The sequence below is a fragment of the Sesamum indicum genome, linkage group LG3 (genome assembly GCF_000512975.1).
Source record: "Sesamum indicum cultivar Zhongzhi No. 13 linkage group LG3, S_indicum_v1.0, whole genome shotgun sequence".
Taxonomy (NCBI): Eukaryota; Viridiplantae; Streptophyta; class Magnoliopsida; order Lamiales; family Pedaliaceae; genus Sesamum; species Sesamum indicum.
This window is the reverse complement of record NC_026147.1, coordinates 8194649-8217424: the sequence shown is the minus strand read 5'-3', so window position 1 is coordinate 8217424 and position 22776 is coordinate 8194649. Positions and strand designations below refer to the sequence as shown.

At 35.0% G+C, this 22776-nt stretch overlaps 5 protein-coding genes and 1 non-coding gene across 9 annotated transcripts; 5 read left to right on the top strand and 1 right to left on the bottom strand.

The window, feature by feature from the left end:
- On the top strand, nt 217-2076 carry LOC105157666 (cytochrome c oxidase assembly protein COX19). The gene is made up of 4 exons (XM_011074099.2): nt 217-316; nt 912-1000; nt 1154-1251; nt 1692-2076. The coding sequence occupies exons 1-4, from the start codon at nt 220-222 to the stop codon at nt 1792-1794; spliced, it is 387 nt and encodes a 128-aa protein (XP_011072401.2). The 5' UTR covers nt 217-219; the 3' UTR covers nt 1795-2076.
- Nucleotides 2247-7625, top strand: LOC105157667. Of its 4 annotated transcripts, none has more exons than XM_011074102.2 (14): nt 2247-2655; nt 3119-3542; nt 3762-3853; nt 4141-4299; nt 4414-4750; nt 5015-5133; nt 5225-5297; nt 5365-5588; nt 5673-5725; nt 5853-5968; nt 6392-6514; nt 6593-6763; nt 7114-7173; nt 7256-7625. In XM_011074102.2, the coding sequence occupies exons 1-14, from the start codon at nt 2612-2614 to the stop codon at nt 7367-7369; spliced, it is 2109 nt and encodes a 702-aa protein (XP_011072404.1). In that variant the 5' UTR covers nt 2247-2611; the 3' UTR covers nt 7370-7625. The 4 variants fall into 4 exon arrangements, with proteins under 4 accessions (XP_011072404.1, XP_011072402.1, XP_011072403.1 ...); XM_011074100.2 differs by having other exon boundaries at nt 5673-5803; nt 5904-5968; XM_011074101.2 differs by having other exon boundaries at nt 5669-5725; nt 5836-5968.
- On the top strand, nt 8157-14036 carry LOC105157665 (tRNAse Z TRZ4, mitochondrial). The gene is made up of 12 exons (XM_011074098.2): nt 8157-8745; nt 9236-9325; nt 10054-10098; nt 10186-10240; nt 10389-10432; nt 10533-10976; nt 11068-11336; nt 11429-11573; nt 11701-11751; nt 12037-12440; nt 12541-13210; nt 13671-14036. Exons 1-12 carry the CDS (start codon nt 8299-8301, stop codon nt 13983-13985), a joined length of 2979 nt encoding a protein of 992 aa, XP_011072400.1. The 5' UTR covers nt 8157-8298; the 3' UTR covers nt 13986-14036.
- TRNAN-GUU lies at nt 14207-14280 on the top strand. Its single transcript has one exon. It is a non-coding gene; the product is annotated as a tRNA-Asn (tRNA).
- Nucleotides 14331-16765, top strand: LOC105157664 (photosynthetic NDH subunit of subcomplex B 3, chloroplastic). Its single transcript, XM_011074095.2, has 6 exons — nt 14331-14659; nt 14722-14832; nt 14921-14977; nt 15842-15904; nt 16020-16082; nt 16620-16765. Exons 1-6 carry the CDS (start codon nt 14465-14467, stop codon nt 16710-16712), a joined length of 582 nt encoding a protein of 193 aa, XP_011072397.1. The 5' UTR covers nt 14331-14464; the 3' UTR covers nt 16713-16765.
- Nucleotides 17741-19638, bottom strand: LOC105157663 (aquaporin TIP2-1-like). Its single transcript, XM_011074094.2, is given in 4 exon segments — nt 17741-18390; nt 19019-19119; nt 19122-19181; nt 19412-19638. Coding segments are annotated over 4 exon segments (657 nt in total). The 5' UTR covers nt 19539-19638; the 3' UTR covers nt 17741-18021.

Here is a 22776-nt window from a genome sequence, read left to right as displayed (position 1 = left end):
TTCGATTAAATGTAAATTCTATCTGGGTCGGGTCATGAAATATTTGACCTATTAAAACTCAATTCTTAATTATTTTTAGGTAGCGTTTAAGCTTTTACTACGTTGGGCTCTCTTTCCGAATGGGCCATGAGATTGATGTCTGAAAGTTGGGTCCGGAATGGCCCAACATCATAACGTATGGCCCACCAGTTTGGGCCTATTGGAAAAGCCCAGTAATGGATGAATTCAGAAATGGAGGTAGAAATTACCTTTAAAAAAAGAAAAAAGGCGACTTCCTCTGATGAAAAGCGATTGAAAAATTGGCGAATGAGTGCAGGTAAGTAGTGTTTTTCTCCGTTTCAGTTAGGGTTTAGGGTTTATTATGTGTAATTTGTCGTCTTTAAGTTGAAGTTTGAGTTGAATGTTTGATTAATGGATATATTTTGGGAAGTTATTGGAGTATTGATCGGCTTTGAAAATGTGAGAACCCGGGTGCTTGACTTATTTGACTGCACTATTGGTGTGTTTGAGTGGGTATTGAGGTGATAATTTGTAGATGATGAGGAGTGCAGTTAAATTTCCGCTCATCGGATTTAGGACTTGTTTATTCTCATAATTCTTTTGTTTTTTGTCAGAAATATGATTGATTCACAAGCTTTGGACCAAATATTTCTGGGTTTCTACGAATGGAAGAGTTTTTAAGATTCATTACTTCTTTTCTTTATTTGGAACAGTTCTTAGTTGGCCAAATGCATACCCAAGATTGAAACTTTATATAGAATTTTTGTCTTAATCAAGTGTTGGGATGTATAATGATGATGACGTTCTTCCAGCTGTTTGGTACAATGACATGTTGATATTCTATAAAAACATATCAGTTAGATGTCTTGTTATTTTTTTCCTGATAATCATTTCTTACTCAATATGCTTAGGGGGAGCATTTGGTGGAAATAGAGGGGCAAGACCAGTGCCGCCTGAAAAAGGGGTCTTCCCTTTGGACCATATGCATCTGTGTGATCTGGTAGAGCCACTTTAAACAGATCTATCACAGCTTAGCTTCATTTTTATATGTGTAGAAGATCTCGAAACATCTAAGCTGTTTGGTTTGGTGAAACTCTGTTAAGTTATACTTTCACGCATTTGTTTGCTCACTTCTTGAGGTTTATCGTTGCAGGAAAAGAAAGAGTACATTAACTGTCTTAAGACTTCAGGTCATAAATCCGAAAAATGTAGACAATTCTCTAAGAAGTACCTGGAATGCCGTATGGAAAAGTAAGTGCGTCGATTTAATTTTCTGTTTTGTGCTTAGGCACTTTCCAATGTAATATATGTTTATGAAGGAACATTTCTTTTTTATCCTTGTGTTGATGAAGTTGCTGGTTCCTTAATGGAGGTTATCAAAGTTTCCTTTCTGCGAGAAGTTGTGGTCTTCCATGATTCCAGTTACGCGGAATTGGGACCTGGTTCCATGAATTCTTGTTACTACACAAAAACCACACGTTTACTATTTAGTTTTCATGTAGCTGATGATTAAGACCTCCCAATTTCTAATATATCTTCTCATAAGATCTTTCTGTTGTTTGGAACTGAACAATGAATTTGATGTTTATACACTTGTGAAAACGCAAGTCTCCCCTGTTTCACTTCAATATTTGAGCTATTCTTCGATAATCTGAAAACTTTTATAAATTCATGTACAATGGACTTTGCAGGAATTTGATGGCAAAACAAGATATGTCAGAACTTGGATTTAGAAAGGATGAGGAATCACAAGCTTCTGCAGACGAAAGCGAGAGTGCAAGGATAGATAAATGAAGATTTTGACACCACAGTTGCAAACTGTACATCTGCGAGCTGACTGAAAACATTTTCCCAATGTATTTGTATGGCATAAACAGAGCTCATCGGCCAATGAACTTTAAACCTCTATCCCAGAGTTCCACAATACTATTCCACCATACACATTCTGGCCCGTCCTTTCAATCTTAGCATCTGTTATGGCAGAAAGATGAGAGTTATAGCCAAGACAGGGCAAGTTAGTTTTGTTAACATCTGATTTTTATGTCTACCTTCAGAAATCAAGAAAATATCAAGAAATCATTTTGGGTTTATTTGAAATAGATCATTGTATGTATCATATAGAAATGATCCTCTATAGCTGCTCCCCTCTAATGCAAAGGATGAAAAGGCTTATGATTCAATAAGGGTCTCATCAAAGAGGAGGGAATAATGTTTTCCACAATGTTTCAGATCAATGTTGAACCCTCTCACCCGTTCAAACCAATCTGCAACTCAACTAGTGCAGTTCAATCCTGCAGTATAAAACCAAGAAAACTGGATAAGAATATATGTCAGCTGGAAAGAAGCAATTAACGTTGTACGTTTGTGATGATACTTCTGATGGGAAATCAGTCCAAGGATGGTTGAAAACGATGGATTAACAACTGGGAGCCGATGGTTTTGGTGGTGGCTGTGGGAGCAAATTTCTATGACGTTGCGCTTGAAATACCATCTTATTCAACTCTGGTTTGATTTGTTTAATCTTTTCTTTTTTCCTTGCCTCGATGTCTTCGCTTGAATATCATTTTTTTATAAGCCCACCAAACCCCTTCTCCTTTCCCTCTCTATTTCCATGGCGTCCTACTTTTCTCTACGATCCTCCAACTTCTGCAACCCGTAAGCTCTTTTCCTCTTTTTGTTTCCACACGCACACACGCAAGCAATGATAATGTGTTTATTGTTTTTACTTCATTAAGTGTAGATTCAGCGAAGATAGTGATAAAGTCAACCCATGCTTTTGGGAATTAGAAATTATGCTTGCTGCTAATGCTCTACAGAAAAATTCAGTGGAAATAGACAACTCTTTCAGGGATATGTATAGGATATAGGTTCAGCGTTCTGAAGTGAAATCATAGGTCTTTTCAACTTCAGAGTTTTGGGCTAAGCATTTTCAGAAAATGTTATTGGTGAGATTCAAGATTTCAAATGAATTTGGAAGATTCCAGAATTGGGTTTTTCCATACACTCAAGGGAATGAAAACCAGTAGGAATTTCCAGAGGATGGAAACATGAACTCACAGTTTTCATTTCTGTTCAAATGCTGGAATAAGATCTTGAAACCCTTGTTCTCTTGTCACAGAAAAGCTGTTCTATCAGAGGATAGGTTAAGTTTCAAGACTATTTCACCATCCAAAATAAATGTGAGTGAGCAGGAGAGGCGTCGGTTGGCGAAGAATGCCCTCACAAAGCAATTTCTACTCATACATGCATCGGCATCCCAAATATCATTGTCAAAATGGATTCCTCCTGGAGCACTTTCATCCACGGCAACTAATGCGGATTCTGGTGAAAGCATTTCAGACAATGAGTATTCTCTGGGCAAGTCTCAACATAAACAAATGGAGTTTAATCGGGTGAATCATCTTGTACGGGTGTTGCATGAAACTGCCAGAAGCTTTTCGGTTGGAATAGAGACACTTGACTTGGCTAGAACTGGGCCAGCAGTTGCGATGGCGTGGAATGGAGTTGACGTCCATGCCTGGCATAAACACATTGCATATCAGGTATACCATATGTATGTATATGTAGTGTGCACACACAAATGATGAGAAAGTATTTTTTACTGGACAATTAACCTTACGCATTGTATGTGCATTGACAATCCGCTTGTGTGATCTACATCAAATTAGAAGTATACTTCTCTAATTCAAATATTGAAGCACTTGAACTTTGTGGTAAATGAGGGGAACGGGATAAATTGATTTACAGGTTTTCTCATCCAGGTTGCAGCATATGCTTTACTAAAAGCAGCAATAGAAGTGGAACTGTTTCTTTCTCACAATCGCTGCAACAACCCGTCTCCTGTTCAAAAGATGTAAGAAAAGGGACTGCATGGAAAATTTTTATTTATTAGATGCATGAGATACATAGTATATCTGTCGAAGCCACAAATCGATGTATATTCTTTTCTTTGTATGCCTCGTCTAATCATGTTCATTGTGTAAGAAGAAAAATAGTGAACATTCATAATTCTTCATCCAAGTGCGGCCAACCTTCTTTTTGAATTTCAAGATTCTGCTCCATATTGCAGTTTTCATTTGTCTTTTCTATAGGAGAATCGCCATCCCCATGTTATGACATTTCTTCTTCCTTGTGCATCAGCCTCTCTCCAAATACAGATTTTCTACGTGACCACATTGAAAGTCAGCTAACCGCAAGGAACCCAAAATTGGTACAGTGGTTTCAAATAGTGGAGCTTCCACGGGTAGCTGAAGTCTTTATGCCTTTGTTCAAGAAATGGTCCGTGGAATATGCTGGAAGGTTTGTTCATTGTATAATTTAATGATGCACAGTAATCCTAAATATTATATTCTGAAATTACCATATTCATGTCTACATGGCAGTTCAGAGAAATCTAATACGCACAGAACTCAGTGGTGTTGCAGGAACAATTATGGCCATCACTTGTTGTGCTGCCATTGGGAAACTAGGTTCAGGGCGAATTTCTTGTTCCTTCTTCTCAAATTCAATTGAAGATGCAATGATAGAGCTCATGAATATGGCACAAAACCAAGTTACTGTTGACAAATTGCACCACTTAGCGACTGAGGCTGGATTTGAGGAGGATTTCCTGTCCCATTTTGGAAGTAAGGTCCTTCCGAGTAAGACTATTGAAGACATAGAATTTTGGATTGGACTGGTTCAGGAAAAACTTTCTGCTGCATTCAGAAGAGAGAGTGTCATTAAAGCCAGAGATGATCTTTCCGACAAGGTTCTTCCCACATTCTTAAGCAAGTTCCATCTTGTTTCTTACACCTTCGGATTCTCCAGCATGCAATTAGTTTAAATTTTGTATCTAGCTACAAAAATTTTCAATTGCAGTGGAAGATGATAAATAGAATTAGATCCCCGTCCAGATTCCTCATTTATAGAGAATTTTACTCTAAAATCATGAGAGGCATTTTTTCAGAATTATTTTGTTTGGTATCCGTTGTTAGTCATATTCCAGGAATACACCGTCCTTTTGGTTTTGTAGGTTCAAGAAAATAGTTTGGCTACTCTCGCTCTATTTGCTTATTTAGGAAGAGAATCAAGATTGTTCTTGTCAAGACACAATATAAAGGAGATCGATGAGCAAATACAAGATTTTCTCAGGCATACTCTATCTGCCTTTCTTTTTTTACTCTTTTTTTTTTTTTTACTTTGACTTAATTAATTGTTGAATGACAGGAGTTGATGTTTGCAGTTACTTAGAGTGTGGCATCCTCTTCATATATCCGGAATTTTCAACCCTGTCGGTGTATCAGCTCTTAATGGAGGTGAGTTTGCTTCGAAGACATGACAACATTATAGTAAAACAAGGTGGCTCAAGTTTTTTGTCAACAGGTAATTATCGATGAAATTGGATGGCTCGACTTTTTCGCTGCGTATAACTGCCAGTTATGTCAAGAAAGGAGGAGATCTAAATACCATCCCATCCAGGCAGAAAAGGAGATTATCTTTTACACTGTTTTTACCGTATGCTATGATGTAATTTCAGGATTTGCTCATTATAGCAATTCAACACAGCAAACCTTAGATCCGGATTTGTTAGAATTCTTGCTTCAGAGGTGATGAACACTCCATTATGATGGTTTTTTCAGCATTTCTACACTGATATCAGGGCTCAGAGTTGATTTTCTGTCCTTAGTCAGGGCCTGCTATCAACGTGTCTGGAAGACCACTGGGCCACTTATGATAGAACAAGGTAAGTTAGGTCTGCTGGATGCCATGTCAGATAAATTGGCAAAATTCAGACGAATAAGAACATGTCTATGGTTTGACGGTAAAGTTTCTTCTGTTAACTTTCTCAAGCAGTGACCTGCCTAAAATAGGTGAAAGAAATGGACCCAATTCAACACCACCTTTTCTGATTAAGGGAACAGCACAGCAGCGACCGGATGAACTGAGAAGTAGAGAGAAACATCGACAGGCTTCTCTGGAGACACAGGTGTGGCTTTTTAGGTGGATTAATTGAGACTTTAGTGGCGTAATTTTTCTGATAATGAGCGAATGCATGCTATGTTGATTACAAAATGAAAGGAAATGATAAGCCAAGCAGATGATTTACTTGCAAGTATTAGACAGAGGGCAAAAACAAGCAAACCTCTTTATACATACCACTTTACTACCAAGTTTCTGTTGCCTTCTGTTGAGAATTAATATGATTCCTCAGGTTAACCTTGACAAGAGTAAGAGAATTTTCTGAAGAAGTTAACAAGAAAATAGAAGAGAAGAGGAAACATTTCTTGATAAATTCCTGACTTTTAGTTATCAAATTGCCCTCAAGAATTTTCTTGATAAGCAAATATCACTATATGTGCTTACAGTCCCTTCAATGATCGTACCATGAATAATTTGTTAAGAATGACAGGCCACCAGCTCATCTGGTACTCAAGCTGAAACCATGGTTGATTTGGATCATACTGCTGCATCAAAGTCTGTCCAACAAAATTTTCTCAAAAAGTCAGCTATGAAGCTTGTTGCTGCCAGTGTTGTAAGTCCAGTAATCCTGTGTGTCTACTGTGTTCAATTATGGTGCTCGCTAATCTGAAACCTAAAGTTTATGTTGTAGGATGTGGGGATTGGTACTCAGTTGCTCTTTGTAGACATCTCGGACACATTGAGGTTTATGGTGAAGAAATTATGCGGCGATAAAGTCACAAAACGGGAAACCAGGAAGATGCGAAGGACGCTCTCTGACATTGCCACACTTATCCCTATAACAATACTAATGCTACTTCCTGTAAGCTAGTTTCAGGCCAATCCTTTGAATTTATCTACTTTTATAAGATTATAATGATATTGCAGTACACTTTCAGGTTAACATGTTAGTTTACTAGAAGTTTTTTGCAATCTACTCTTACATTTCTGTCATAACAGTCATGTCCATTGCTTAAAGGCACACACTTACTACAAAAGCCGGCATCTTGGTAATGTTTCAACAGCACGAGTAAATTTCCTGATATACATCATTATCATTTGAGAATTAAGACATCAACATCGCAAATGCATTGCTTTGTCTTGTGTGTATCCAATACATAATTGACATAAACTAGGAATGTAATTGACCTTTAGCCTTATTCTTTTTATCAGGTTTCTGCTGTAGGCCATGCAGCCATGTTTGCTGCAATCAAGAGATACATGCCATATTTGGTAAGTCATTCTATCACACTCTCTTCCTGTGTATTTCTTGTAGTTCCCTTTTTGTTGCTGACATGGTCGTTTCCTGGACTAGATTCCCTCTCCCTACTCGGAGGAACGGCTCAACTTAGCCAAGCAACTCAAGAGAACAAAGAAGATGGAAGTACAGCGTATCCATGTTGCAGATGCTACCTCCAAACTCGTTTAATCAAACACCCTACTGAATATCTCATGTGAATTCGGCAAAATGCTGTTACTTTTCCCGGTCCACCTGAATTTTTTCCCCATTTTCTGTGTATAGACAATGAACATATATATAAGTAGGTATGTTATACATCATTCCTGTAAGAGTTACGGGTCGTTTATTTTATTTTATTCTAATTCTTGCCTTGGATGGACTATTTGATGGATAGCATTAATTCATAAGGGATAGCTAATTTAATAAACTTTTATGCTTGGATGTACTATATGTTTCGGCCTCGGCATTTCGACCTACTAGTCCAAGGCCTCTGGATTTCCATCGGGCTTCGATTTTTATTTTTATTTATTTATTTCCATCGGGCTTCTATTATTTAAGGTAAATGTTACATGAAAGTGGAGGCCTTTGATCCATTTTTATTCGGCTCAATAATAAAAGTAAACGGGACCTTAAAGAACTATTTCTGACAATACATGTAACTATATCTGGGAAATGTAAATTCCATAAATTGTTTGTTTCTTAGGTTTCTAATAAACTCTGGTAAGAGTTTCGATCAGAAATTATGGTATACAGTACGATAAAAAGGTAGATCTTAGATAATAAACAGATTTTATTGATATTTATTACATTATAAAAACATAAGTGTGTCATGACAATCGCATTAGTGTCTTCAATATTTGGACTAAGAATCGAGAAACTACATGGGGAGATATTTATACTTTGACCATAGTGTTTTTAATAACTAGGAATTACTAATTGAATATATATTACTTTCAGGAAAAAAGTTGAAAAAAAGTGTTAGAAAGTTGCTATCCAATCCAGAAGGCAATATCAATTTCTGAAAAAAGGGAGCAACAAAATGGATAATGGGGTTTTGAGTTGGAGCCCTTTTTCTCCCCCTTAAACCCTTCAAATCTTCAAACAATAAATAAGAAAGAATGCCCCAGATTGCAAACCTTCGCCTCCTTCTCTCCTCCGCCAACTACCATCATCGCCATCCCTTCTCCGCCGCCCCAATTTTCTTCCGTAAAAATCGCACTTTTTCCTCTTCCTTTGCTTTCTCCCTCAAACCCCCACTCCCATTTGCCGCTTTTTCGGCTTACTCCAAGAAACCGCATAGCACGGGTAACAATAACAAGAATTCCCGTTCTTTTAATCGGAACACAAGTACTTCTAGAGAGACTTCGAAGAAGAAGGATAAAAGTAGTGATAAAGGCGGTTTCTTGGCGATGGAAGAAAGGGACGCAGGTACAAAAGGTGCAACTGAGGTTTTTGGATTTAATAGAAAGAGGGCTGAGGGTAGAGATGAGAGTGATAGGCCCAAAAAGAATTTGCAGCTTAAAGTTCGAAAGCTGAATCCTGCTAATACAATTTCCTATGTTCAGGTAAGGGGATACTTTGAATTGGCTTTTGTTTTTGTTTCTGATGATGTTGTGCTGCGTGGTTGAGTAACCAAATTAGGTAACACTAGGTTGCTTGATTGTATGACTTATATGCTTAAAATTTGTTTCTTGTATTTGGGTTTTTGCTTATGTGATAAATATGGCATTGGCGGGGTTTACATGGATGGATTTCCGTTTCGTATTTAGAACATATACTATGAGTGGAATATCGGGGAGACTTAGAAAGGAAGTAGTCAAGGATAGAGGAGTGTTTTTGTTCTGCTCTGATGAGTTAGAGTATTGAAGCCCTGCATTTTAATATGGAATTTCGCCTGATCTTTGTCGGGGTTGTATTTGAACTATTCTATGATGATGAGAATCCATGTGCCTACTTACTGAAAGTATATTTGTTGATTTTAAGGATATAGGTATTTTTAACGTGTTCACTTTTCTTTTTTCTTTATGCTTAAATTTAAATCTGTTTATCTTGCAGATTCTTGGGACTGGTATGGACACTCAAGATACATCACCATCAGTGCTGCTGTTTTTTGACAAGCAAAGATTTATATTTAATGCTGGAGAAGTGAGCTTACTTTGATTCGATTCAAGTTTTGTATGCTAAATCGAAATATTAAAATCAGTATTTGGTGGCCATAGGGAGAAGTTTTATTCTTTTAGTTGTTGATTAAGGAATTTGGCTGAATACTTAGTTTACGATGTGGTCATATGATATTCCGAGGAAATTTTGTTTCAAATTTTGAAACTTTTAGCTGATATATTACATGTTTTAGTTGGCATCTTGTGAACCGGAAGTTGAATGTTTGACAGGAGGGGTACAGTTGATTCATAGAGAAGATAAAACCTGGAAAATATCTGTAGTCAATAACGAGGCTGTAGTAAATGCTTCCTCAAGAAAATCATGAAGAATCATATTCATCCACTTGTAACTAGAGTTGGAAAAGGAGAGGGGACATGTCAACTGTTAAATGTTACACCTACTTACTAAAGTAACTTATATAGTTTGGTTAGCTTTTCTAATCTGGGAAACACAATACAAAACAGAAAAGGAAGATTGTAATGATGTTATGGCTTTTACTCTTCTTTCTCCATAGTTATTAACTTATTTATCGGCTTGTTCTGGCTGTGGAATGGACCTGTGTTATGTCTGGTACGGTTACCATGGTTTTTGCATCAAATGTATTGGCTATCGAGCAATTGTTTCTTAAAAGTTTTATGATTTTAGATATCTTTAGGATGAATTATATTTGGAGCCCTTGCTCTTATTTCTCAGTCTTTGTCATTTTTTTCCAGGGACTGCAACGCTTTTGCAGTGAGCACAAAATCAAATTATCGAAGGTAGCTTATGCCTAAACATGCATATGCTTCAATCTCTCTTATTACAAGGGCGGATCTTCTTACATATTTACTATAAAATTTCTCCAGATTGATCACATATTCCTCTCACGTGTCTGCTCAGAAACTGCTGGTGGACTTCCAGGTATCCTATTTATTTTCTCAGATTTCTTTCTTTTTCTTTTCCGAGCGAATGGTATAACCTTGTTTTATTTCTCATACTTTTTATGATCAATGATACTGAGGGAACTGATAAGTCGGTTAAAAGTTTAGTGTTTACTTTCTCACTGCAGGTCTCTTATTGACTCTGGCTGGCATGGGGGATGAAGGAATGTCTGTAAGTGTTAATTCGAATTCACATTTCTTCAAGTTCTGTTATTGCGAATTATTTAACTTCTGATTTTGTGAAATTATAACTCTGCCGCTTCGTTGCTCAGGTCAATGTATGGGGTCCCTCGGATTTTAAATATTTAGTTGATGCTATGAAATCTTTCATCCCTAATGCTGCCATGGTTCATACGCGTAGTTTTGGTCCAATGCTTGGTCCAAATGGATCTTCCAGTAACATGTCAAGGAAGTTTGATGATCCTTTTGTTCTTATTGATGATGAAGTGGTCAAAATTTCAGCTGTACTCTTAAGACCAAGATGTATAGAAGTTTCTGACTCGATGAAGGAAAGATCTTATGAGTTGAGTTCTCCAGAATTTGGTGTGAACTCGACTAAGCCTGGTGATGTTTCTGTTATTTATATATGTGAATTGCCTGAAATTAAGGGAAAATTTGACCCCAAAAAAGCTGCTGCTCTTGGATTAAGACCTGGCCCAAAGTATCGTGAATTGCAACTTGGAAATTCTGTTAAGTCAGATCGTGAAAATATCATGGTACATGCATAATGCTTAAACCTTTTGAACTTAGCTTTGTACTGTGTTGGACCCACAGGTTCATCCTATTGAACCCTTTTGTGATGTTCAGGTACACCCAAGTGATGTGCTTGGTCCTTCTGTTCCTGGTCCTATTGTACTGCTGGTCGACTGCCCAACGTCATCACATTTGCAGGATTTATTGTCTCTACAATGTCTTACCCCTTATTATGTAGATACTGCTTATGACGTAGCAGAAGGTTCCAAAATTGTGAATTGTGTGATTCACCTAAGTCCCTCATTCGTCACAAAGACAGATGATTACCAAACGTGGATGTCAAAATTTGGAGCCGCTCAACATATTATGGCAGGGCATGAAATGTTGGTCGCTTTGATGAATTTCTGTTTTTGAATTTTTTGTAAGTTGCTTCCTGCTTGAACAGTTAGAGCTGATGGATCTCAATATTTTCCAGGAAAAATGTCGAGGTTCCAATTTTAAAAGCAAGTGCTAGAATTGCAGCACGTCTTAACTATCTGTGTCCTCAATTTTTTCCATCTCCTGGTTTTTGGTCTCTGCAGAACCTGAACGTGTCATCTGAAGCAATAGCATTTGATAAGGTATACTTTATTCTATTTCCAAGATGTTGTAGTTCATTTTAGATTAACTGAAACAATGCATTTAATTTAGTGATTATGAGCAAAAAGCTTGTCTGCTTACTGAGTCTCTTAAGTTGCGTCTTGTCAGAGTCTCTTGCCAACAACCAGAGAATCAATTCCAGCAGAGAATCTTCTCAAGGTATGAAAAATCCCCTGATAGTATCCGCAACCCGGAATGTTTGTTGACATCTGGTTATTCATCTTTTATGTGGTTAACTTTGAAATAGTTGGTTCATTTAATCCCCAAACTGGATCTCGTTTTGGCCAAACTTGTCCGTATAAATGTGGATTTTCCTTTCTATTCAGCCTAGACTCCTGTTTGAATCAATGGTTATTGCTTGAGATTGAATCTTTAGATTATTTGTCGATTGTTTGAGCACCTCTTTCAAGTCTGCTAGTGATGTAGTGTATGTATGTTAAACAGTTCCATCTGCGCCCGTATGCAAATCTTGGACTTGACAAATCGGGTATACCAAATTTATCATCTCCTTCAGAGATCATTGAAGAGCTACTATCTGAGATTCCTGAGATTGGAGATGCTTCTCAACAAGTAACCCAGTTCTGGTTGGATAACCGAGATACTTGTGCAGAGAAAGCATCGATGGATGCTGAAACAGTTATAACTGAGGAGCCATGGTTGCATGAATGTACACTTCCTAGCTGTCTTGAAAATATAACTAGAGAAGAAATGGAGATTGTTCTTCTGGGCACTGGTTCCTCTCAGCCCTCGAAGTATCGAAATGTTAGTTCCATTTTTATCAATTTATTTTCAAAGGGAAGTATACTTTTAGATTGTGGCGAAGGAACTCTGGGACAGCTAAAAAGAAGGTAGAGCTAAACTGATCCATGTGTTTGGCATCTTTCCACAGCTTCTCTTTCATTTTCTTCTATGATTTGCATGTAATACTTTTAAATATCTTGCCTACAGATTTGGTGTCCAGGGTGCTGATGAAGCTGTAAGAGGTTTAAAATGTATCTGGATTTCACATATACATGCTGATCATCATACGGGCCTGGTCAGAATCCTGGCTCTGCGACGGGATTTATTGAAAGGAGTACTACATGAACCTATCATCATTGTCGGCCCTAGGCAGCTCAAGAGGTTTCTCGATGCCTACCAGAGACTTGAGGATCTAGATATGCAGTTTCTAGATTGTTGGCATACAACAGAAGCTTCGCTTGAGGCTTTAGGATCAAAGGAAGACAACGCCGTGCAAGAAAGTCCTGCGCACTCTCAGGGCAGTAAGAATGGAAGCACAGTTGGGTTAGTCGGTGAAAATGTTGATTCTACTTTGTTTGCTAGAGGAAGCCGTATGCAGAGTTTCTGGAAAAGGCCGGGAAGTCCTACTCAGATTGCTGCTGCCATTCCTATCCTCAAGTCCTTGAAGAAGGTTCTTGCAGAAGCTGGATTAGAAGCGTTGATAAGTTTTCCTGTGGTGCATTGCCCACAAGCATTTGGTGTTGTATTGCAAGCCTCAAATAGGATCAACAAAGTTGGAAAAACCATACCTGGGTGGAAAATCGTGTACTCAGGTGACACCAGGCCTTGCCCGGAACTTGTCAAGGCTTCTCGTGGTGCAACTGTTCTTATTCACGAGGCAAGTGATGTAAAAAACTTATCAGCATGCTTCAATTTCATTAGAGAATCATTCCTGCCAGATTTTATACACCTATTCAGTTTGTCGAGTGTCGTAATTTTCAGATAATCTGCAAGAAATTACAACGAAAAAGATGTCAAACTTGTCTTAAGAGAAGAAATGTTAATTTCTTGTACGGTTGAAGTGGCTTTTAAGATGAATCATGCACAAAACTTTTGAACAGCTTCTTTCAATGATCATTAAAGTAACTTCTCGGCATGATCATAAAAATAGTGTTGAACATCTGGAAAATTTAGCTAAAAAAGGTATAGATATATGATGTAATAATCTTGTATATCAAGAGCTGGAATTTCTAGTTTTCTGATGTCGTGATTTTTCACCCTGTTGTCGAATGTTTTGATGTTTTGTGATTGAGAAAAGCAGCTATGATTTTTAACCAAACATGTCGCTCGTTTTGCAGGCGACTTTTGAAGATAGCATGGTGGATGAGGCCATTGCACGAAACCACAGCACAACCAAGGAAGCTGTGGAAGTAGGAGATTCTGCTGGTGCATATCGCATCATCCTTACTCATTTCAGCCAACGATACCCCAAGATTCCGGTGTTTGACGAAACTCACATGCATAAAACTTGCATTGCTTTTGATATGATGAGTGTAAACTTGGCAGATATACATGTTCTTCCAAAGGTGCTGCCGTATTTAAAACTCTTGTTTAGAGATGAAATGGTTGTTGATGAATCCGAGGATGTGAATTTGGATACTGCACTTGCCTAATTTAAAATCTTTTAAGGCGGATATATATGACTTTATTCTTGGTTTTGAGCATTTGTCTTCCCATTTTCTTACCCTTGTCATAAATGTGTAATACTTGGGACATTGTGAAAGACTGCTTTTTTGCTCAAAAACAACCAAAAGAAAAAAATAAATATTAAGACCGGCTCTGATAGATCGTAAGCAATTGATGGATTGTTGGTTGGTATGAATAGAAGCGAGCAGCTGGAGTAGCTCAGTTGGTTAGAGCGTGTGGCTGTTAACCACAAGGTCGAAGGTTCAACCCCTTCCTCTAGCGTCCGTTTTAACTAAATTGAATTACTTAACTGCCCTTTTTCTTCTCTATAACAAAACAGGTTACAAGAGAAAGGATGGATCCAAAAGAATAAGTGATAAGATGAAGAAGAAGCATAACCATACATACACCCAACTCATCTTCTACTATCCTCCATCTTCAACCTTCCCCTTTATCCAAACCAACAATGGCATCATCATCAACCCTCCAATTCAACTTACCCAACAACCACCCTCTCAATTCATCTAAGCCCCCTCTTCTTCATCATCATCATCTTTCCTTCTCTAGACTCAAGAAAATCAGAGCCGTTCAAACTTCAAACGACGCCCAACCAGCACCTCCACAAGAAGAACCTGCTGCTGTCAACTTCGCATTTGTCAGTGTAAGTGAATTCTAACTGCCACAAATTTACACGTTTCGACCGATGACGTTTTATATATGCAGCCGGTTTTGCTTCCCGATGGAACGCCGGACGTGCATTATCGTAGGGCTTGTGGAGGTCAGAAACTTAGGGACGTAATGTTGGATAACGACGTCGAACTCTACGGTCCATATGTACGTAAGACGACCACTTTCAACTCCATTTTGCTTAAGAAAGTCGGGTGTCCCAAGTGTTGATGAGATAGGGTTTGTGTGTTTGCAGGCTAGACCTCTGCTGAATTGTGGGGGAGGAGGAACTTGTGGGACTTGCATTGTTGAGGTCATCATCCCTTCCATTACAACTTTATATTCTTAATCAATCTCTACTAATTTATTATCTTTATTTCCAATTAGCTTAAAATCAATCACACTCTTCTTTTTCAAGCCTAATATTAGTTTTCTTTCTAGTCCTATAATTATACACTTTTGGCATTTTAATCCTATAACTTGTCAAGATTGTAAATTGATCCTTCACTTTTTTTATTTCGTGATTTGGGAACAAATTTGGCTGGAATCGGAAACTAGTATACAAAAGTTATAAATTAGGGAAACACATCTTATTGGTTGAATTGTGATGATGTGGCAATTGATTGGTGATGTACAAAACAAAAAAGCCCACATGGCATGAGTTGCCATGCCATACTTGTTTGTCACGTCTGCAAAAAATAAGTGTTTTCCCTATTTTTAACTGACATATGCCACTTTTCGACTAATTTGTCCTAAAATCATAAAATCAAAAAAATAAAAGGACCATTTTACAATTTCAATAAATTATAGTAAAGTGCTAAATAACTAGACTTATAGAATTAAGAATATGATTAAGCATGTAAATTTAATTATATGATAAGTGCAAAAGATTTGGTCGATTTGAATTTTCTATTTCAAATTATATTGCATCTTTTATTTCATTTAGAGCTGGACACACTTCGTATACAAAAGTTATGTCGCTTATTTTAGTTAAAGAAATATTATGCACTCGTGACTTGCACATATTAGCTTAAATAAAAAATAATAATTTAAAATAAAAAATTTAATTCAGTATTCACTAAATGACAACTCTGACTTTACTGAACTCTGATTCAAACCAATTCTTTTTTATTTAATTTATTTTCTTTCTTATTAATTAAGAATTGTTCTGTAGTAGGTTGTTGAAGGAAAGGAGTTGTTAAGCCCTCGCACAGACAAAGAAAAGGAAAAGCTCAAAAGGGTAAGTTTTCTCATAAGTCGTGGTTTCAGAAACTTTATTCTTAATACGTAGGACTACGCCAAGAGTCGTTAAATGTATACTCATGAGTTACTTGAATTGAAAATGCGATTTGCAGAATCCCAAGAACTGGAGACTTGCTTGTCAGACCACCGTTGGTAGACCAGATTCCAGAGGAGTGGTTTGTCATTTACCCTTTTCTCCAACTCTTTCTGCTATTCATTTTAGGTCAAATTATGATCAATTTTTCTAAAATTTAACATAATTACAAATATTTTATTATAATTTTATATATTATCAATATTCTGACTTAACAGCCATCAAAAAATTAGTCCAATTCATTAATTTCAGTTAGTTTTTTATAATGAACTGACAAAAATGCTCTTGTGGGCTATTACAGACTAATTCTTTTTACAAATTTTCAAAATTTTGCATCAATCTCATCCATTTTTTAAAAAAAAAAAATACAGTAAGGACAAAGTTCATAATTTTATCCAAAAACTATATCATTTCATCAAACATTAGAGGTATATGTAATTTTTCAAATAATAAAAAATATTTATAATTATGTCAAATTTTAGGGGTGTTCGTTGTAATTTTCCGTTCATTTGATCAAAATGGTCCCCGATGAATAAAGTAATAGAAAATGGCCCCAAAACTTTCTTGATATTAATTTCATGTTTTGAGCAAAATAAAGTTTGTGGGGGAAACGTGGCAGGTTGTGATCCAACAGCTTCCTGAATGGAAAGCGCATCAATGGACTTACGGGAAAGAGCCTCCTGAAGATGAGATTCAGACCGTTTATGTATGAATAAATGTATATTAATTAATTAAATAATTGATTACGATGTTATTTCGAGTTTATTTTTCTGGAAATAATTGAATAAGAAAAGAGAGAAACTGGTTTTATTTTTAGATAATTTTGCGGGTGAAATTATTGGTTATTAATCAATTTAATTAGAATTATGTAGAACAATCTTTTTTCATTGAGAATTAAAATTGCATTGGTTATGAGAATATGTTTATAAATTTTATCTAAATTGTTATATACAATTGTGGAGAGATGATATTTTTTGTCCTATATCTTAGGGTCGAAATATTTTTCATCCTATTAATTATAAAATTAGCATAAAAAGTCTTATAAGTTATAAAAAAATTTAAATTTTATTAGTATTTTGAGGAAAAAGGCACATGCTAAGCATAGCGGCTACGTGTTTAAAATATGAGAGGAAAAAAAAAATACTATTTTCCCTTGCAATTGATAAATTAACGAAACTTAGGGTGAGAATTTATTGACAAAGCAAATATAGTACACTAATTAGTAATTAACTATCTTTTCAAAAAAAAAAAAAATATCTATAGTGACATACAATTTTTTTTACTACTGATTATTAATAGGGATAATTTTATACAATAACTGTCACTTTGTCATAAAAATCACTATTTTAACAAAATTAAAGTTGCTGTTGCTTAATTATATCAATAACGATAATTTAATTTTTAATCTCTTTTGTCGTTATTACACTCTTTTTTTTTTAAGTGGGATAGTTACATTTATACCCCTGACCCATCTCTATTATATAAATCACCCCTATTTTTTGCATAATACAAAAACCAACTATGAGAACAAAAAAGTAATAATATTATTAAGGTTTCTAAGGGTGTATGTGTAATTTTTTAAAAAATAGGAATTATTTGTGTAAGTGATACTGATGTTTCTGGTAAATGTACATATTTTTTTTTTAAAAAAAAATAAAAATAAAATATAAATTAAAGAGTATGAATGTAATTATTTCTTTTTTTAATGATGATTGAGATAAATTAAGCATGAAAAGAGGGTAACCAAAAGCATCCATTGAAACCAAATAATGGCTGCAATCCTCAACAAATCCCTCAATCATTCCACAAAGCAACCACCTTCATTACACCAAGAAAATGGATTTTTACAACCCCAAACCAAATTTAAATTAAAAATAAAAAAGGAAAAGGAAGAAAAGAAAATAATTTCCCCTTCCTTTTATTGAAAACAAAAGGGAAGCCCCCTAATCTAAAAGGATTTTGCATTTTGGACCACAAACAAATGGGAAATTGCAGAACCACCCCTCGATCGATCAACAAATTTAGAAATCGCTGGCAAGTGGTGCATGCTCGTGCTGCATGTACACATTGCTGTAGATGAGTCCGGCCAGGCCGCCTCCGATGAGTGGGCCGACCCAGTAAATCCAGTGGCCGGAGAAGTCGCCGGCGGCCACAGCTGGGCCGAAGGATCTGGCCGGGTTCATGGAGCCACCGGAGAATGGGCCTGCAGCCAAAATGTTGGCACCCACAATGAACCCAATGGCAATGGGCGCAATAGTACCCAATGAGCCCTTCTTGGGATCGGCTGCGGTGGCGTAGACGGTGTAGACCAATGCAAATGTGATGATTATTTCCATAACTACCCCTTCAATGGCTCCAACACCAGCGCCCACACCATGGGTTGGAATAGCCTGCAATGCATTATATTAATTAAATCAATCATCACATCAACGTAATTATTTGTGGTTGTACCAACTTTTGAATAAATTTATCCTTTACCTTATTTCTTTCCAAATAAATTTGGTCATTTTAGTAATTTTAATATTTTAATAAATTTACTAAAATACCCATCAGATAATTTTCTCAATTTTGGCATTTTTATATTTTTGAAGCCAATATTTCCATAATAAATCAAGTTATCAATAAAAATATTAATTATTTATAATTTTTAAATATTTTTGCACCCACATCGAATGTGCTGTGTGCCACTACTGTGTAGAAAAGATAAGAAAATTATTGTGATAAAATATTTCAATTTTCCTTTTAATTTTGTGTCCCAATTGAACCTTTTTGGACAGTGATATTAGATTGAACTTTTAAATTTCTATTTCACTTTATATTATATACAGCATATATTTTTAATTTTATGGACGTGTCATACATATAAAAATTAATAAAATATAAAAATTTCATTATAGTTGAAAAATACTTGTTTTGTAAATTTTCCATTACTATCAAGAGTTAGTATTTGGGGAGAAAAAAGTTATTTTAAAGAGAATAAAAAATTAAAATTAGAGTAATTTGAAAAAATGGACTCACCAATCCTCCGGTAACGACTTTGAGCAAGAAACAAGCGACAGTGGAGCCCAAAAGCTGAGCGATCCAGTAGAAAATGCCGGTGAGGATGGTGATCTGTCCACGTGGCAGACGGCCACCGCCACCAGGCCCGCCGGGTCGAGGGCGGCGTCAGAAGTCAACTTGTCTGTAAACAACGATCATCCCAGAAATATATAAAAAAGTTATGACATGGCTAATTGCATGGGCATGCATGGCTCTAAATTTTACTAATCACTTGTTTTAATTAATTAATTAAGTAACAATTTTTAAAAAATCAAATTTTCCTTCCAAAAAATGAGGTATTTATATGTATATATCAAAATAAATAAACAAAAATATCAAAAAATATAATTTAAAAGGAGTACGAATATTAACTGTAAGCAATGGCGGAGCCGACGCCGGCGAAGACGAAGAGCAAGGTGGAGATGAACTCGGCGATGTAGGCCTTGATGGAGGCGAAGCTGAAGGAGTCGTCGATTCGGCCGAAAGCGATTGCAGGCATTTTCGATTAATTAATAATATTCAAAGAAAAGGTTTAGAGAGAGAGAGAGAAAGTAATTGACGTTGTTGTTGTTGTTGTTGAGGTGGGAAGAGCAGTGTCAGCGTCGCATATATATACTGTGAAATGCTGAGATCTCAAACATTAATTGGACTTTAGGTTTATTTATTTTAGTTTTAATTGAGTCATTTTTATTTTATTATTATTATTATAATTATTGTATGTGATTCATTACATCATTCCATACATTTAAATTTTTAAAAATTAATTCAATATATTAATAATACAAATCAACAAATACTTTTAAATGAGAAAACAACTAACTATCACAGAAACAGATTTACATTTACATTTGTGAAATTTAAACTTACAACAGCAACGTCTTGTTGGCGAGCGAGTTTTTGTTTGAACTTTGAAGAATATCCTATTTGCCTTGATACAAGATAGAGGAGAGAGAGAGAGTGAGTGATAACTCTGTCCTACGTGGAAAATTCTATCTTCTATGTTAATTATTCATATTTTCTTATTTTACTTTTTCTAATAAAATTACGATGATAGTCGATGGTGACGGTCCTTGTTGGATAATCAACGTTTTGATATGACATAATTTATATTATTTAATATTTTTATATTTGAATTTGATTAAAAAAAGTTGTGAATTAGAATTTAATGTAGTCCTTAAAGAATTTTAGGTGGAAAAATAGCAAAAACAATTCTTCAACCACTTTGATTCAAATGGTTAATTTAACTACAATATTCGTATAAATAAATTAGGTGATGGTCGATCACAAAACGGATAATAAATTACTTGCTTTTAGGATTAAAAAAAGTAAATATATCACTGCATTATACTCCACATTATACAAATTAATATATTGGATATCGATAAAAAAATTATATATATATATATATATTAAATATTGAGTGTATTTTGATCACAAATTAATAATAATAATAATAATAATAATAATAATAATAATAATAAACTTGTAATATCCAAATGGTTGCATGGACGTATGTAAACTTTGGGGGGTAAAAGATTAGCTGTCAAGAACCTGGCCAAATGGAATTGTGTGGAAGGTGTTGAATAATAGGTCCATGTGAACCGACCAATTGGGGTGGAGAATGACAGGTTTGAGGGCAGGAGGGGTCCCCCACCACTTCCCCTTGATGAAAATGAAATGATAAACAAAAGGGGTGGTGATTGGTGATTGGTGATTGGTGAATGGTGATGGAGGCATGACCATCTCTGGGCCACATAATGCGCCGACCAGGTAATCAAAATTTGATTTTTTTGTAGGGTTGTCTTGTTGGATTTATACTTTTTTTTTATTTTTTAAAATAAATAAATTTGTGGATAGGATTAGAGGGACTGTTATATTAATAATTGTGTGGATTAATGCATTTAAAACCAATTAGGGTTTGATAATTGAGAGTTGATAGGGGTGGGGTGGGTAGAGAGAATCTTGATTTTAATTAAGCTAATGGGTTGGCTTAAATTAAGTAATTTCAACTATTCATGATGGTGACTTGGCCTTTAATTATTACTAGTTATTGTTGTTATGTGCCTAAAGGGTTTTTGGACTTTGCAATTTGCTCCTTTTTGCCTAGCAAAACCAATCGAAAAAAACTAGATTTATTTTGAATCATTTATTATAAATTGATTTTGTATCCAATGAAACATCAATTTATGCAAAAAAAAAAAAAAAATGACAGTTAGAGCAGAAAAGTGATTGTGAGGAGCGTCCTATAGTGAAATCTATATTGCAATCAGACATTCAATTATTATTAGTCTTATGAAATTTAATTTTTATATGAGAAAACATACAAATATGTGCAGTATTTTGTATTTTTACCTTTTTCAAATATCAATTATTTGCACAAAATCTTTCAAGAATCAAAATCAAATTGTGACAATATTGTCATCTAAAAGCGATTATTGACATGATTACAAGTGTGTATATTTAAAAATCTTGTATTATATCCTCTTATTTATAATTTATATCCTCTAATAGTAATAATAATAATGGGGGCAGAAAAGCATAATGATGAAGACAAATGATTGTGGGATTGCTGTAATTATGAAAAAATGTCAAACTTCATCAAATGGTCGGTGTAAAAGCCATCATTGTAATCATCATTTCGATGGGATCCAATTGTCTTCTCCGATTTTGTAAATCGCATTTTCCATTTCAATTATTTCTTATTTTTTTAGATAAAATTATTCATTATATAATCATATTAAATAAGAATAAAATTTACATACCAACAAATCACATTTAAAAAAAAAAGAAAAATAAAAAAAACCAATAAAAGTATTATCGACAAAAAAAAAATTGGTACAGTAGTATTAAAATAACGTTGTATCACTTTTATAATTATAACTGATTTTTAAATATATTTTTAGAGGTATAATTAACCTACTTAAAAATTAATGCGGTGGAGTAACTAACTTCTTTTTTTTTAAGTGTAAAGGGTCTTTCTTTTTATATTAGTCGTTATGACACGTTATTCCTGCATGTATATAATAAATAATTTTTGCACATTTTAAAATATATTATAAATAAATAAAATATATAAACCAACAAATTACACTTTAACAAAAAAATAGTTAAAGAAATAAACAAAAAAAAAATAATCATGGTGTCATATTAATTATAGGGATATAATTGTCATATTTAAAAATTGGTGCGACAAGGTCAATAATCATCAATTGTACGTATAAAATAATTTTAATTTTTTTATATTAGTATAGATAAAAGAGGAAAAGTAATACTCAATTTTTGTAAAAGATAATCATTGCATAGTCCAATTATGGCAAAAGTTTAGCATAGGGTAAAATGAAAAGCACATAAAACTACTCTGTCGCTATTATTTTCCTTCTTGCTCATTGCTACCACTAAAATTACCACTGTGGGATGTCCGGACAATCTTAAAACTTGACACTCAATTTTCATTATGTGTACTAATTATAGGAATGATGATAGTCTATAAGAGGAACTGTACATAAATAATTAATCCTGTTCAGATATAAACTTTACTATAAATCATGCTCTTTGGTTCAAGGCCTATCATTAAGTCGGATTAAGGGTCAAAAGAAAATAATAATAACAATAAATGAGATTTGAGATAATTATGAATACTCTTGGTTATTTAAAAAATTATGAATACTTTTTTTAAATAAAACATAATTATATAGTACCTATACAGTAAGGTCATTGTTACTTTATTCTTGTTGATT

What these genes read in the sequence shown, in the direction of transcription:
- LOC105157665 (XM_011074098.2), top strand. Translation starts at nt 8,299, where the DNA reads ATGCCCCAGATTGCAAACCTTCGCCTCCTTCTCTCCTCCGCCAACTAC. An exon ending in AACTGCTGGTGGACTTCCAG is followed by an intron (nt 10,241 to 10,388) that starts GTATCCTATTTA and finishes TTCTCACTGCAG; the next exon opens with GTCTCTTATTGACTCTGGCT. An exon ending in TGGGGGATGAAGGAATGTCT is followed by an intron (nt 10,433 to 10,532) that starts GTAAGTGTTAAT and finishes TTCGTTGCTCAG; the next exon opens with GTCAATGTATGGGGTCCCTC.
- LOC105157667 (XM_011074100.2), top strand. Translation starts at nt 2,612, where the DNA reads ATGGCGTCCTACTTTTCTCTACGATCCTCCAACTTCTGCAACCC. An exon ending in CCGTCTCCTGTTCAAAAGAT is followed by an intron (nt 3,854 to 4,140) that starts GTAAGAAAAGGG and finishes CTTGTGCATCAG; the next exon opens with CCTCTCTCCAAATACAGATT. An exon ending in GAGATGATCTTTCCGACAAG is followed by an intron (nt 4,751 to 5,014) that starts GTTCTTCCCACA and finishes TTGGTTTTGTAG; the next exon opens with GTTCAAGAAAATAGTTTGGC.
- LOC105157666 (XM_011074099.2), top strand. Translation starts at nt 220, where the DNA reads ATGAATTCAGAAATGGAGGTAGAAATTACCTTTAAAAAAAGAAAAAAG. An exon ending in ATATGCATCTGTGTGATCTG is followed by an intron (nt 1,001 to 1,153) that starts GTAGAGCCACTT and finishes TTATCGTTGCAG; the next exon opens with GAAAAGAAAGAGTACATTAA. An exon ending in CTGGAATGCCGTATGGAAAA is followed by an intron (nt 1,252 to 1,691) that starts GTAAGTGCGTCG and finishes TGGACTTTGCAG; the next exon opens with GAATTTGATGGCAAAACAAG.
- LOC105157664 (XM_011074095.2), top strand. Translation starts at nt 14,465, where the DNA reads ATGGCATCATCATCAACCCTCCAATTCAACTTACCCAACAACCACCCT. An exon ending in GTGGGACTTGCATTGTTGAG is followed by an intron (nt 14,978 to 15,841) that starts GTCATCATCCCT and finishes GTTCTGTAGTAG; the next exon opens with GTTGTTGAAGGAAAGGAGTT. An exon ending in AAAAGGAAAAGCTCAAAAGG is followed by an intron (nt 15,905 to 16,019) that starts GTAAGTTTTCTC and finishes TGCGATTTGCAG; the next exon opens with AATCCCAAGAACTGGAGACT.